The 15,685-nt window shown below is 44.3% G+C and overlaps 1 protein-coding gene across 16 annotated transcripts in view; it reads left to right on the forward strand.

Annotated features, from left to right (window-relative positions):
* stxbp5l (syntaxin binding protein 5L) overlaps positions 1 to 15,685 on the forward strand; it is a 140,632-nt gene that overhangs the window by 63,570 nt on the left and 61,377 nt on the right. For all 16 annotated transcript variants that reach the window (XM_005450380.3, XM_005450385.3, XM_005450382.3 and 13 more), the window contains exons 4-5: positions 4,597 to 4,697; positions 10,385 to 10,519. In XM_005450380.3, coding sequence (XP_005450437.1) covers positions 4,597 to 4,697; positions 10,385 to 10,519 — 236 coding nt within the window. The remainder of the gene's footprint in view (positions 1 to 4,596; positions 4,698 to 10,384; positions 10,520 to 15,685) is intronic.

A 15,685-nucleotide genomic window follows, 5' to 3' on the forward strand; every position in this document is an offset into this window, starting at 1 on the left:
GGTGCGTGGGCTGTCGGCTGCCCTGTTAATGGTTGGCTTATACATTCAGACCGGACTCTTGACATTCAGTGAGGTGTAATGACTTCTCCCCATTAGACACACTGCACCAACCCACAAACGAGGCCACTTCTCAGGTACTCGTGAGCGTTGCATGCATGAAGAGCATCTTTCTCCTCTATCACACAAACCCCACACTTCAACATATCCAGCCATCGTGTCTTTTATTACTTAGTAATTTCCTACCATGTCATCCTCGTTGAAGCCTCTCCCTTCATATTTGATGAGGAAAAATATTTATAGATTATTATTTTGTGCCACTGTCAGTGGAGGGTATGAATAGGCTAATTAATGTGTTAGTTTCTCCATTCTGAATTCATTATTATGTTTAATGAATAAAACATGTAAAGAGGCTGGTTTGGTGCTGGAGTCGGGGCAAAAAGAGGAGAGTGCTGATGTAAGAAAAAGGCGAATATGGATTATTGAGCTGGGACCAAACACGACGCATGATTTTGTGTTTAGGTGTAAACGTACAGCAATATGCTGAATTCTTGAGTCACCCCTCATTTCTTCATTTCTCCTTCACAGCACACAGACTTCAGTCATTTTATAAAGTGGTCAGTAGCAGGGGTCTCCAAGGTTGTCTTTGCACTTTGGTTGCTTGATTTGCTTGAACCAGTGTTAAAATGTATCTGTCATCATTCGCTCTTCACTTGATCTTATAAAAAAGCCAAAAACAATACGATTATCAAAAAAACCAAACTTGTTTTCGGTCGTCAGCTTTGGCTCACTGCTCCTTACAGAAACTCTCAGATTCTTTTAGCTTTCTCGGCTGCGCAGCTCCAAGCTTCAGCTCCCTGCACAGATTATCTGTGGGCCTGAGGCGTGCCAGGCCACTCCATGACCTCAATGTGCTTCTTCTTTTGCCACTCCTTTGTTGCCCTGGTGGTAAGTTTTGGGTCACTGTCATACTAACAGACCCATCCTGTCAAGTTTGCCGTGTGTGGCAGCAGGAATGGACCCGAAACTCAGACTCATGGAGGCAAAATCAAACTCAAAAACTCTGCTGTATTGCTGAACGCCAGAAATACAAAACTAACTAAAGTGAGAATACACATGAGACTGAACAGGCAGGCAGAACACACGGCCGGGAACGAGGAAGAGGCAGACCCTAAATACAAGAGGGGAACAGGGCAAAGAGGAAACATCTGGGAAACACAGCTGGCACTAATCAAAAAGACGAGACAAGGGGAGAGGAAAACATGAACAGGATCAAATACTGACTAAGAAACCGGGAAATACAAGGTACAGAAAATAAGACTTCAAAACATCGTAAAAACAAAAGACTGGGTGAGTGACTCTGGTTATGGACGTGTTAGGGTACCAATCTTCAGTACTCTGGCTGAGGGAGGCTCAGGTCCAACATTTTATGTCAGGTGGTCGCGTCTCAGAAAAACAGCCCCAACCACGATGATGTTTTAGTCACATCATTCGTTCCTCTTCCTCCAAACACAGCAGGTCGAGCTGATGCCAAAGAGCTCGATTATGAACAACTGTAGGGGCTCAAATACTTCTTTTACTCAGTGACATGAGGGTTGATATTCTCTCTCCTTTAAATTAAAACTACTGTTTGTAATCAGAGACCGCTCATTTCTCTGTGAGTGAGCAAACATTATTCCCCTCACTGCCTGCACTGAAAGGCGTCGGGAATAATGTGCTGTACAGTTTGCTGAGTTCAGCTCTGTTTTTTCACTCTTCAGGGAGTTCCTCTGAAAAGTGTTGATTAATGTCAGGCCATAATGAGGCTTAGATATTGATGAACGATTAGTGTGTACTGTGATGAGTGTCTTAATAGTCATTTCTACTGCCCAGATCAATACAGAGAGACAAAAGATGAAAGGTTCTGGTGGAGAGATTTAAGCAGATCCTTTGTTTTTCTCTGTTCTTGCTTTTTGAAAGGAGCTGTTATCTAGACTACGGGCTCATCCTCACCTGGTTTTGAATACAGGTAGAGATAAGCACACCAAGAGATGTTCTGATGTCTTTCTATGTAATTTCTCTTGGCATGGCTTTCATTTTCACCCATGCCGTGCACTGTACTTGTGCCTGGTTATCTTGCCTTTGTTGCCATCAAGACATCAAGATAATTGATGACAGGCTTTCACCCTGTCTGCCTCGGTTCTCTCTTCTCCCCGTCTGGAGTGATTTCTTCATTAGCGGCTGTTCCACCTCACTCTGTTTTGCTCTCTCCTCCTCTGCATTCTCCATTCTTGGCTGCTCTAAAAACTTCCCTGCTGCCCTTTGACAACTATAAAGTGCAGTGATTCTTCATGATGTTGAGCAACTCTAGCAGTTCTATGTTGCATTACAGTGGAGTAATGAAACCCAATGGCTGTTGTCAGCATGTAAGGATATTTGCAGCTGTAAATGGAGCTACAGAAGAAAAACTGGGCTTCATTCAATCCTGACAAAACGCATGCATCAACTGAAAGAGAGTCGAGTTAAACTGAACACCCTGTTGGTTTGTTACTACAGTCAGGAGACTGCAGCATGACCAGAATTATTGTACCTCTGTGCGGTGGACTTACAGTCGAGCTGCCTTTGAGGATGAGATCTGTGACCACTCGCAACTTTAGTGCCTCGAGACAGAGAAAGAACAGCAATGAGTCAGTCTGCTGTCAGTCTGCAGGTGAATGAGGTGGCAGTCGCACGCAGTTTGTGATAAGACCATCACAGAAATTCACATGAACTACTTACATTCAGCGTTCGTCCAGAACTGCGTAGATTTGAAACACAAATTCTAAATTTCCTGTGACGTGGACGCTCCTGACGCTACAGGACGGTGATGCAACCACAAAAACACAAAGGCACTCAAAGGTTACAGAAGCAATATAACCCCAATACAGCCAGTTTAGTTTGCACTTACTGCTACAGGCCGACTCCAAGTCAAGCCAAAAGCTGCTATTCACAACAACTTGCAACAAAATACAGTGAAGCCTCCCATTGTTCCCATTGTTCCCAGTCACAGGGAGGTTGCTGTCCTAATTTTACTACTGTGTGACTGAGCCATTACGTCAGCCACTGAATTCATACTGTGGTCACTGCTAACTCAGTAAAAACTTATTACATTCTCACTCAGTGGCAAATGATTTCAAGCAGTCAGCACCTTCCTCCCCAGGACCATTTTTAAAACATGCACCAAAAAAACATTAGAGGTGCTTTAGTCACAACAAGAAGGTTAAAGCTGAACACAAAGTAAGTTACATGTAGTACAGAAAAAACAGCATAGCTGTGCTGTCCCTGACAAACCACCAGTACAGTACTTACAGTGTTTTCTGCTGTATACTGGGAGAGATGGGTGATTGGTGGTGGTGGTGGTGGTGGTGGTGGTGGGGGGGGGCATCACTGTCTCTGCATAGTTAAAATAATCTTTAAGCTTCAGACTTTGTTAAGAATCAGCCAGAACACTGCTCACTGAATCACAGGTTTAACGTTTACTGGAGCTTAAATGTCACTAATCTTACACAACAATGTTACTATGTAAAGATAAAATACAGTATTTAAATCAAATTTAAAAAGTCCAGCAACAAATAAGCAAATACTCAGCGTCTCATTAAATCACAGGCAAGAAACTGAAGATCCTGTGCATCACATGATCATCGTTTCATGTTAGAGCAAAAGAGCAGCCTGATCTGAAAGAAGAATCAGGACAAACGTGTGATTTTGAACAGTTACTTGTATCATTTAAAAGAAATAATGGCACGAAATGACACACACACACATATGCTTTTGATTTTACTTTCACTTAATGAAATGGTGCCACTCTAACAGGGGACATTATTATTCCAGAACAGTGATTGCAGAAGTAGTCAGGTTGCAAACATTAGAAACATTATCTTCATTTGTAGAAGCTGTTTCAGAGCAAAACTGAGTGCAATTTAATGGGCAATTAGCAATTCAGTGTGAGGCCGTGTTAATCCCAGTGGGATGGAATTATATGATGTGGAAGACACGAACGACTTCAATTTAAAGAAAAGCTCTCGGTGAGATTATGTAAAATAGAAAAGAGGCTAATATATTTATACCGTCTCTGTATACGGGGAGGGGAGACGTGAAGTAACATAGAAGATTATTTTCATTATTTCTTTCCATGTACATGCTCAGTAGTAGCTGTCATATTTGTAATAGCATGTAAAAGTCAAGGTCTTTAATCCTCACAGATACGCTTTCACAGTTTTCTTAATCCTTTCATTGTCTCGCTGTAATTGGTGGAGAAAATCACATTTGAGTCATTTTTGAAAAATAGAGAAAATCAAATCGTGTGCTTTGGAGGTGATGCTCCACGTTATCGTTATCTCAGCCTGGTTCTGTCTGTGATGCTGTGACTGTGTTTTAATGGAAAGTTGGACAAACAAATATCTGATTGGGTCCATGCGGAGCCCAGATGTGAAGGTGTGAGGACAGTAAGCAGATGTTTGGAGACGGGGTAAACCTGTCGTGTTCATGCAGTGGCTTTATTATCACTGCCCTGCAGAGTCTCTGTATGAACACTTCTTGCTGTACAGGATTACAGGCTGATGTGTCTTTTCTGTCCTCCAGGGGGCGCTGGTCTCAGCCTGTGCAGACGACACGTTGCACTTGTGGAATCTGCGCCAGAGGCGGCCGGCCATCCTGCATTCACTCAAGTTTAACAGAGAGAGGTATGCACACACTCACACACTCGCACATAAAATCTGTATAAAAAGATGGACGTAGCCCTCATGATGTCATCCTTTGGTAAGCGAATCAGCTCGAGCTGAGTGTTTGTGTGTACACTTCAAACTCACTGGTTGGTCCTCCTCCTCCCTGAGAATCATGATGTATTAACTCTGTGTTGTATCATTACGATCTTCTAAAAACAGCAGGGGCATAGAGGTGGACACTTTCCAATGGTCTCCAGCTGTTTCTACAAGTCATTCCACATCCCATACCAGCAAGCATGTGCTGGTTAGCAGCCTCAGCTGTGGCATCATTATCCAAAGCCAAACAGCAGAGTGTGGGTGCTTAGAGGAGCAGCCTTACCACTTTGGCTTTCTACACAACTGAACTGAAAACGTGTCCGTTATACCAAACATGACCTGACACGATGTCCTCCTGCAGAATAGCGGATCTGTTGCACGCTCTGGGGTCATGCTGGGCTGCGTCCTAAAGATGGAGAAGCAGAGTGTTGTTCAGATGTAGGGCAGAACTCTGATACTGGCTGAAAGCTCTGCTCCACCTCAGCCGATGACCCCCGTACCCTGCGACACAGCCGACACTTTCACTGCCAGAGCCGACTCCTAAAATGAAGCCATTTCACATTTTATCACCTAAACCCTGAAAACCACATGAAGCAGTGTTTACACAGTTATAGCAAACAGGCTTCTTCACCTGTGCAACACTTTAAAAACATATTGCTGATGACAGCCTGGGTCGAACAACAGTCAGAGAGGTGAATCTGATTTCTGTTGTCTTTGCTCCAGACAACCTCTTCTGTTTAGAAGTCATCGTTCTGGTGGGGTGATGTGGGGTGATGTGGGGTGATGTGGGGTGATGTGGGTGTAACAGTGCCAGCTCGATGTCTTGACTGCGTGTCAGTGTCTGTGCAGCTTCCATATTTGACACCTCATGCAAGTCTCAGAAAAGAGAGGGCTGAGACGCCACCTGCAGCTCCTGTAACACTGGACAATACTGGCTGATTATCTGTAGGAAGGTCAAAGCCAGCAGGCGTTACTTGGTACAGACTATGTTTCCTCCAGCTGGTACAAATGTGATCAAGTCCTATGTTCATCTCCTCTTCATTGAAGCAGGCTGAGTGTCTTCTGTGTGTCTTGACTTCTGGCACAGCTCGTTGGTTTCTGAATGGAGAAAGAGATTCCCATCCTCGGCTAGCTAGTTTTCCATTTTTCAGCCCCTTCTGTCTATTGGCTCTTTGCTTTTTCCCATCAGCAGCACATTTTCTGCTCTCTGCCATTAAACATTAATGCCAAACAATGGACTCTGGATGCTGATGCTTGGTTTTAAAAACTTTTCCCCCAGTTTCCTCCTCAGGAAAACCTCAAAGGGTCACTCAGTTGATGCAAACGCTGCCTCTGAGTGACCCAAATGGGCGAAATGCTGTGAGTGCCTTAGCCGAGCATGTTCAGACACAGGCGCTTCAGCGTAGCACCGTTTGATTATTCTGAGCATACCTGCAGGCTGCCATTTCTGTCTGCAGGGGAAGAGATCAGGCTGCTGCTGTGTGATTAAGGGAGCAGGAATCAGTGTGAACGTTTGCTGCACCTCAGCTGCTGTGTTCAAGTTTGCAGAGTGTCCTCGCTGTAGGTGGACCTCTGCATGCTGCAGAGGTCTCACGGATCGTACCTTTATTCCAGACACATAATATTGCGGTCCTGTCAGGATTGTTGGCTCTGTCAGCTTAGATACACACAGTAACCTTCAGCTAACTCTGTGGTTTCTGACGGCATGTCTGAGTCAGTAAACAAGCGAAGAAACATTGATAAACGGTCAGAGCATATCGAGAGTGCGATGCGATGCCACAGATGAGGTCCTTTAATATTTACAGCAGGAAAAAGTTTCCTTTTCATACCTTTAAACACCCGAGTGTCCCTGTTCTCTGGGCAAGGACACTTAGTGAACATAACTCTGTGCTCGGTGTAGCTGTATGTAATCACATCATTGTCATTCAGCAGCTGGCAGGGTTACACTCTTAATACAGGCGAGTGAAGGTAAGACTCACTCTGTTTGCTTCATCTGAGTCATGGAGGCCGTTTTCTCTCTGCTGAAACTTCCCATGAGAAGCAAGAGAACAATAAGCTGTGACCCAGAGCAGCTGAGTCTCGAGCACATAACACTCGACCAGGACGCTCTGATGACACAGCCAGGAAGCACTGCAGTCTGAACAGTGTGCTACACAGTAAAGGAGAGGACTTTGTGCCTGTAACGCAGCAGCAAAGATTCATCATTATATACATTTTAACATAAGTATTTGTTTTAATGCAAAGATATTAACAACTGATTATTTAAGGAGGAGCCTGGAGATGAGCTGATTTCACTTAGATCCCTTGGACATGGGAGGAAGTGCTGGTGTGTTCACTGTTTGCCTATAAAGACAGCTGCGTGGCTAACATGTACACGTGATGATTTGTTTATTACAGAGTAATGTTGCACAGTCCACGCTTCCCTCTACAGCTGTCTGTGCTTTTAACACTCACTCTGCACTTCCTGTTTGTAGCTGTGGCCAAACATATACAAGCGTTCTTCAGCATTATTATATTTATTTGTGAGATCAGACTCATGGATGGCAGCAGCGTGCAGGTTGTTGGTGGGGCTGGATGTTACCTGTAGCCTGAGAGTTGCTGCTGCCTACTGAATATGTAGAAAGTGATGCTGTGGTTACACTGACCTGACTGTAAGCCACTGCTTCTATAATCTAACCCACTCTAATCATTTATATCATATTGACATCATTCCATCCTTGCATTTGGAGTCTCTGATTGAGCTAACTATTTTTGCAGCTGGCGTCATCGCATAAGAGTCTATGTTTGAGTCTTACAGCCTCGCAGCTGTGCGTGATACATCCAGTCTGCCCACACAGGCTCTGAGGTAAATGTTAGGAGTAATGCTTTGATTCAAAGGTGTTGAAACCCTCTTTCAGCAGCGTTCCACCTGCCTGTCGGTGCGATAAGGTAGGAGGCAGAACCGCTTGCTCTCAGCAGAAGAGCAGTGAATCACGCTGTAAGACAAAAGGAGAAAAGGGCATCGTGCATCATCCATCAGAGGCCGAGCACTGCCTTTCCATTTAGCTCTGTGTCTCCAGGCTGAACCTCTGACAGTTAGTGGCCTAATACCTCATCACAGTCCCACAAGGGTAATGCATGAATCAGCAGAGAGACCCGCTCTGTGATGACTGTCGGCCGTGGCCGTCGTAGTAAAATAATAATACGAGTGTTTGCTGATACAGGAAGTCGCTGTGGAATTCCTGACGTACTTGGTCACTGGTCATGCACAGCAGATGGCGAGGTTACTGGTTCCTGAGATGAAGTCACCAATTTGATTAATCTCTGCATCTGTTTCCTTTGTTAGTATTTATTGAAGCTGCTGCTCTGCCGGCAGCTGAAGTCATGCTTTTCTTCTTTCCTCAGATCGATAATTATGATGTCCGCGCTGCTGCATGGTGCCGCTAAAACAAAAGCTTTGATTTTCCGTATATATCTGTATTCATCACTACGGGCCTCCTCCCACTTCCTGTGGTCGTCTCATTTCTTCCACACTTTGTCTTTTATGCGAGCGATTATCTCAAACTGAAGCACTCAGTGCTGAAAGGCTTTTCTACAGAAGCCTGTCGGAGTTTCTTCCTCTCCGTCCACAGGGACTCTATCACCACTTGCTGTGAAACTCCAGGTTTGGTTCTTAAAATACAGCAATTTAAACCATTTAATGTCAACATTTTTCAGTAGTGTCAGAATTTGTGCACATGGATTGATGTTTATGTATCCATTAGAAGTAATAATGATGAATAAAATGCTTCTTTAAACGAGGAAATGTACAAATTGGACGTCTGAAGCCTAAATGCTTGTTGTGGGAATAGACACCTGTGTAATCCTCTGCTGCTCGTGCTGCTGCACACCCTACCTTCGCCCCCCCGCCCAGAGCCAGTTTGAATATTGTCATCTCCTCGAGCCCCTTAAATCCTTATTGAATTGTCTGCATCTCATTTGTCTTCTGTCTAATAATCCTGCCACTTGCTGGGTGGGTGGCTGTTGGGCCGGAGCCCAATGATCCCCCATCTCTGCGCAGTGATCAGCATGAGACTTACTGCTCTGGTCTTTGTTCTCTGTTTAAGGTGCTCACAGAAACCAAACAGTGAAGCGTCACACATAATTATTTTCTTATGCAATAACATAATGTGTTATTCAACAGGATTGTAAGTCAGGGTTTACGTGGTCGTGAAAAACACATGAAAACATCGAAAATATGTTTTTTTTTTTCCAAACATTAAATTCTGAACAGTCGTTAAAAAAAAGATGAAATATTTGTTAGAGGCTGTTTCCAGGAGACACACATTCTCCTGGAAACAGGTTTGGTGATTGTAAGTAACACAGTGTATGACACACAAAGATCACTCTGAACATAAATTACATCAATTCTGTGTTTGATTGTTGTTTATAGTTTCCAGTCTCTGTGCTCCTCCTGTGCCTGTCTCGTGTTTCCTGTTTTACTTTGACAGTCTCGTGTGCACGTTAGTGTTGTCAGTTTGGTTCCTCCGGTCTCGTTGTGTGTGATTGCTCCCAGCTGTGCTCTCCTCCTGTGTCTCGTTGTCTCTCTATTCGCTCCAAGGTTTGTTGCTGGATCGTCTGCATTTCCTCTGCTGTTCTTCCCTTCCGTGTTTCCAGGTTTCATGTTTAGCTTTTGGTAGTTCCCTTCCTGCCTTTTATTTTGTAATGTTTGCTGCAGCCCTAAATAAAGGCTCGCTTTTTGTTAACATCCACCTCCATCTACGTTTGTCTGCATTTAGGTCCGCATCCTCTTTTCTCCACGCCGTCTGTCTTAGCAGGCGGGACAGTTTTCAATAATTCATACATCAAATGTAAAGTTTTGTGCAGAATGATGGTGGGTGGTTCTGAAATGGTGGACCAGCCTAAGCTTGAAGCGAATATGAACAGCGTGAAACGTTACAGAACACATAAAAAGATCAAGCTTTTACTGCTGGGAGTTTCTTTGAAGTACCATAAGTGTTTGTGCCGGACTTACAGGCTGAGGGAAAAAGTTCCTCTCACATGAGAAAAGCAGGAATCGCATCATTAAAGGGCAGGAAGAGCAAATGTGGGCAATCATACCTGCGTGAAAGGTGCTATCCTGCAACAACACAGTTCTAAATTAAGCCTTGACAAAGAATGAGTCAGGCCGTGACGTCCGTGCATGAGTCAGGCTGTGACTCGTCTGAAGAAGGGAGCTTATTACAGAGAAAATGATTGTGACAGTGACACGGTACAGTCTGTCACAAACAGTACACACAGACTCCTGCATCAGTTATACTCAGGCAACAAAACACCAGAGAGAAGATTTCAGTGTAATTGTCCAAATATTACCTCACGTTACAGCCTCGCCTGCTTTTACGTTGTGTTAAAAGGCTTTTTAAGACATTTCTTATCTTATAATATTTCAAATGAGATGTATTTTGAGCAGCTCCCATTTCACATGGACAACATGATGAACACATATAAGCACATCAGCATAAGCAGCAGCAGCTGTATATTACTATCCTAACACTCAGAGACGTGTGGTTATGTGTTTGACCCACAGACGGCACAAAGCGTTGTTTGGCTGACGCTCAGCCTGTTTTCCTTCTTGTCTCTTTGCTCTGCAGGATCACATTTTGCCACCTGCCCTTTCAGAGTAAATGGCTGTATGTGGGGACGGAGCGCGGGAACACGCACATCGTCAACATCGAGTCCTTCATTTTGTCCGGATACGTCATCATGTGGAACAAGGCCATCGAACTGTGAGTATCTGAGGCTGAAACAGAAGGAGTGCTAAATCGTGACGATGGTGTCGGTTTACGATAAACGATGAAGATGAAAATGCTGGTTGTGTGGAGGTCAGTTGGCATGACTTTGTGTTTGCTGGTGTTACATCCTCGACTGACCCTTTCTCAGTCTTTCTGAACATGCATACTTAGATACATACATGCATACTGTAACAACAGCTACGACCGCAACCAAGACATGAGCTTTTCCTCCTTTGGACTTTCCTTAACTCTCCCCAATAATGACAGCATTTGAGGACCTCCATCTGCCTTTTGTGAGAGGTTCTGACATCTCTGAAGTTGTGGTTTGATGATCATTAGAATAGTTTGTTTGTTTTTCCGAGGGAGGCGGTGTAGGAAGAGACTTCCTGCAAACCCGTCTTTTTTGTTCTACAAGCAGACGTGAAGTATGTCAGAAAAAGAGCTTCAAGGCTGACTGCTAGCAGGCTTTCAAAGGGTAAAGAGTTAGAAATTACTGTTAGATTCCTTCAGTGAAACACGATGTGCACGCTCTTGTGTTTGGTTATTGTGAAACTGACATATGCCCCCGATTGACAGCTCGGTCCCATCATGCACGCACACGCTGCTCAGCTGCATTGTACGGCCGTTTGTTTTCCGCGGTGTCACCCACCTACGCGCTGCTCTTCTGGTGTTACCCTGACAAGTCCCCTGCTGCAGTGTCAGTCATAAGTCACTCTTATACCGAGCCATCTTGTTGCCTTGTGACAGTCGAAACTATGGCGAGCAGGCTCGACACGATGTGCGTGCGTGGGAGGTGCTGTCTGCCAATCATCACACAGAGGCAGCGGTTGGGATTTTAACAGGAAGTTTGGTTTGTTGATTCTTCCCAACAAAGTCAACAAGGACAAGCTCAGCATCCGTTTAAGAAGCTCAGAAGTTTGAAAACTGTGAGAAAACTGTAGCGACGAATTGGAAGAATAAAAGTGTCACAGTTTCATGTGGAAGATCGTTGCTGTCGATAAAGACTTAGCTCTAGCTGTAAGGTTGCCCTGCATGCACACTGAAGACGTCCTTTATCACAGTCACCTATGAAATATTGTTGTATTAGTCTCAGCTGAGGAGAAAAGCGACCGCACACATGAACACTTCGTGTAGATCGTGTCCTTCTGTGATGAGTTTTTAATTTTGCAGTAGTCTGTGGACCGCAGCGTAACAAAGGTCTGGTTTCTACATTGATCACATGACTGTGGTAACACCTGCTGCGTGATAACGTGCTCAGAGCAGAGCAGCTGTTTCTACTCCTTGTGTCCAGTCACAGTAACACATATTTGTTTAACTGAAGACTTAAAATATTACCAGTGTTTATCAGAGGTTAGAAAAGTATGCTGAGGCTACGTTACTCCTTTACCTTCATACTTGTACCTCTCTACTGACGTAGGATTGGTTGGTTTTGTTTGGAATGAGTCTGTGTGGGATTAACCGACAGACAGCGTGCAGCGTGCAGCCACGTTCACCTGCTCGTGCTTCAGGATTTCCAGGTGACATAACGATGGATAAACACAGCGATGTGAATGTGTTACAACTTTGATGCACATGAAACACGTCGTGTAATCAACTGCAGGTAATGAGAGGACTGCAGCCACCTGTAGCCTGCCAGCCTGTGAGCTGTCAGTGAGGCTGGAATGTCAACGGCATTTTATGTTTCCCACAACAAAGAAAGATGAATGTTAATGCAGTGGGAGTGTGAATGGCAAATGGACTGGTTCTCATGTAGTGTGTTTCTACTCTAAAAGCACCGTTTACAACATGCTTCATCCACCCATTCATACACGCACTTTGTGCTACGCCTCGGTGCTTTCTAACATCCGTGCATGTTCACGGGAAAAGTTCATATCTGGTTAATTAAACAGCCAAAAACATACGAGCCACCAACACGTCCGACTAAGGCAGGTCACGTTACCGAATCCGTCCATTTTTTGTTCAGCTTATTCAGGTGAGAGTCACGGCTGAGCTGGAGCCAATCACAGCAGTGAAAATGTGAGAGCCAGACAACCATTCGCTCTCTAATTCACACTTACAGCCAAGCCAGCTTTCTCAGATTTGCTCATGTGTACTTCAGGAGAACATGAGAAGATGATACTTGGACGAGTCGAAGCTCATTCAGTTGGACGTTTCTCCTTCGTCTGTCAGGAATGTTTGCCTGTCGACTTCTGTGGATTTTCCTTTAGTGAGGACGGAGCTATGAGGCCAGTGTAGGATGTGCAGTGTTTTCCATTTTTGTCTTATTTTTCTTCTTCCTCATCTTCCTGGAGCAGTTGCAGCCTGGTGTATATACACCTGCCTACAGTACCTGCAGTATAGAAACACAGCCAGTCTCGTTTTCAGTCTTCTGGTATTGACAGGAATCGTAGGTCTCGGTCTCGGTGACATCTCTAATGCTTCTATAGAAGTGACTCAACATGCTGACACAGCTAAATGTCTGCTGGATCCTCTATAATTAAATATCAGGGAGAGATGGCCTGTAGATAATGGCTCATTTAAGAATAGGTAACTTTCCTTTATGACTTAAGCTGCAGAGTGCACCACAGTCTCAACAATGGGCATATATTACGCACTGCCGAGCATACGCTGTAATATAGTCTGTATTTCCTAACCGTCAGCACTCTTTATCTTCCTGAAGTAGGGTTCATGAACGAGTAGAGAATGAATCTCTTCTCATCAACAGCCGGGGTGACTGGGGACTCCTATTATTTATCTGGGGAGGATTTCCACGAAACATGAATAAGGATGAGAGGGGACTTTGTGCAGCATTTAGCGAGCGAGGGAGAAGTCGCCTAACCATGCAAACAGGAGGGGGTGAATCGCATCGACGTATGACTGCATGAGTCGTTTGGTTGTTTTAGTGTGCAAAAAAAACCAATTCAAGTGGGACCAGTGCAGCCAAACAGGAGGGCCGGGCTCTCATTGATATTCAGATGGGTTTGCAACATATTTAATGCCCAATTTCATCTTCAGGAGATTCGCTCTGAAATGAGAGATAAAAATGAGATGCGAGGAGAAATGGGAAAACACAGCAGCCCCGTGCACACTCCTCACAGAGCCCTCTGATGAGCAGAATTATGTTTGCGCCTGGCTTCGTGTCAGCTGTAATCAACACTGGCATGTTTTCCTATTTCTGCTATTGGGACTGTAAAATAAACAATTGGCTTCCAGCCACCGCCCGGTTTCACGGCCTCTTCACAGGATGAGTAATGAGCAAAAATGCGTACATGCTAGAGAAATCCATACATCAGCGGGAGGGTTATGAAAAGATCATCGTCTTTATTAAATACTGTGTGTAAAAAGGCCGCGCTGACATGTTTACGCCTTCAGATCTCACAGAATCGTTTTTCTGTTCTTACGTTGGTGCAGCGGGTAAAGAATGGCCACTTTAAACAGCGTTTTTCTTTATAATGAAAATCCTGCACTTTGTACATTCATCAGCACTCTGAGCACCTCCCCACCACATGCATGCAGCACAAGCAGCGGGTGGCCTCTCAAAAAAAGGATGCATTAGGGTTTGCTCCAGAACAAACAGTGTTTCTCCAAACCTTTTCCACATGGACATTTAGCAGAGCCACGGAGTACGTTTCAGAGTGGATGGGTGAAAACCCACTCAGAGAGCTCTGAGTCTAAACTGGCATCGCTGCAGAGATGAAGTCATAAAAACTACAGACACCTGCCTCAGGGTCAAGAAAAGTTCAGCACTTGAAGAAATTTACTGTAAACCATTTCCTGCAGTGCAGTTCCTCCCCCTCTACAACACCCCCGTCTTTCCTCTGAGTCAAACACGTGAGATTATTTAAACTGTTTTCTTCTTAAACCAAATATATTGTTGTTTGGATTTATCATCATTTCAAATCCTCCATTAAAACGAGCTGAAACAGCTTCTGCTGATCCTCAAAGTCTGTGTCACTGAACACAGTAAAGTGCATCCTTTGCTCTGTAGTGTATACTTACACCAGAGGATTACACCTGTCCAGAGTAATCTATTACACATAAAATCTGTAATAGTAATTTTAATGAAGACACCAAAGGACAAAATCAGTGTCTGTATCGGTTCCATTGGTTTGCCTTTGTTGAACTCGGCGAGCGTGATAACAGATAAAGCGGTGCTTGGCGGTCCACGCCATAATCTGATCGCCCCACTGTTCCCCCGTGGGATGTGTGATTGCATCACTGGGGGGTGGTACCACCCTTCATAGTAACTCTGAGACTGAGCGGTGTGCTAAAATGATGATGTTGGACTGAGCCAATGATTTCAATATTATTATTTCTAATTCTAACATCAAATAAGGTTAAAGAGCTAAAACCTACCCTGCTGACAGTCATGTGAACATTTAGTTAGAAAATGAAGAATGATCCTTTTTTCTTTCCATAAAAACCAAAGTTTCAGCAGCCTGACGGTGTGGAGTATTCAGGTGTGTGAGTGGACATCACAACAACAGCGTCTCCCCTCAGACTCTACGAGCCTCAGCTGGCATGTTAACGTCTGCATAGTTAGAGAAAGACTTTGGAAACGTTGCCACGAGAGCCGTACTTCAGACAGACAGCGGCGCGGTGAGGGAGGGGGGGACCTGGACGCCTCACAGTCACTGAGTAATTATGTCAAAGCTTTTGTTTCATCACTTCCTCTGTCAGTCTGAGCGACTCTGCTGACATTCACAGCAGACAGATGCTGGACTTCCTGTGTCGTCTCCAGAGATCCCAGCATGGACATAAATGATCTCTAAGAACATAAAACATCATAAAACAAGAGGCAGTCAAAAATCAAGCTCAAACATATTTGACTGTTGCCATGTTTCGTATTGACGAGCGGTGTGCAACACAGCCTCAGCACATGCGATATTACATGAATACATGTGACACATAATGAGTGCTGTGTCTGCAGCTGACGTGCTGTTTCCTGCCTCGCTCCCTCTCGTCTGTCATATCGATTATTTATCCTTTTTTAGCCGTGATTGGTTGTCATGGCGCCCCTGGAGCTTAAGGTGTCTTTGTGTTTGTTTATCCCAAAAGGTGCTCGTGCTTCTCAGATGTTACAAAATATTTCAGTAATATCATTTTCTTCCTACCAGCTGCATTAGAAGAACAGTCTAAATGTGTGCTTTTTCTTCTTAGTTTATGCAGAATAGAGTTATT

Source organism: Oreochromis niloticus, linkage group LG16, assembly GCF_001858045.2.
Source record: "Oreochromis niloticus isolate F11D_XX linkage group LG16, O_niloticus_UMD_NMBU, whole genome shotgun sequence".
NCBI lineage: Eukaryota > Metazoa > Chordata > Actinopteri > Cichliformes > Cichlidae > Oreochromis > Oreochromis niloticus.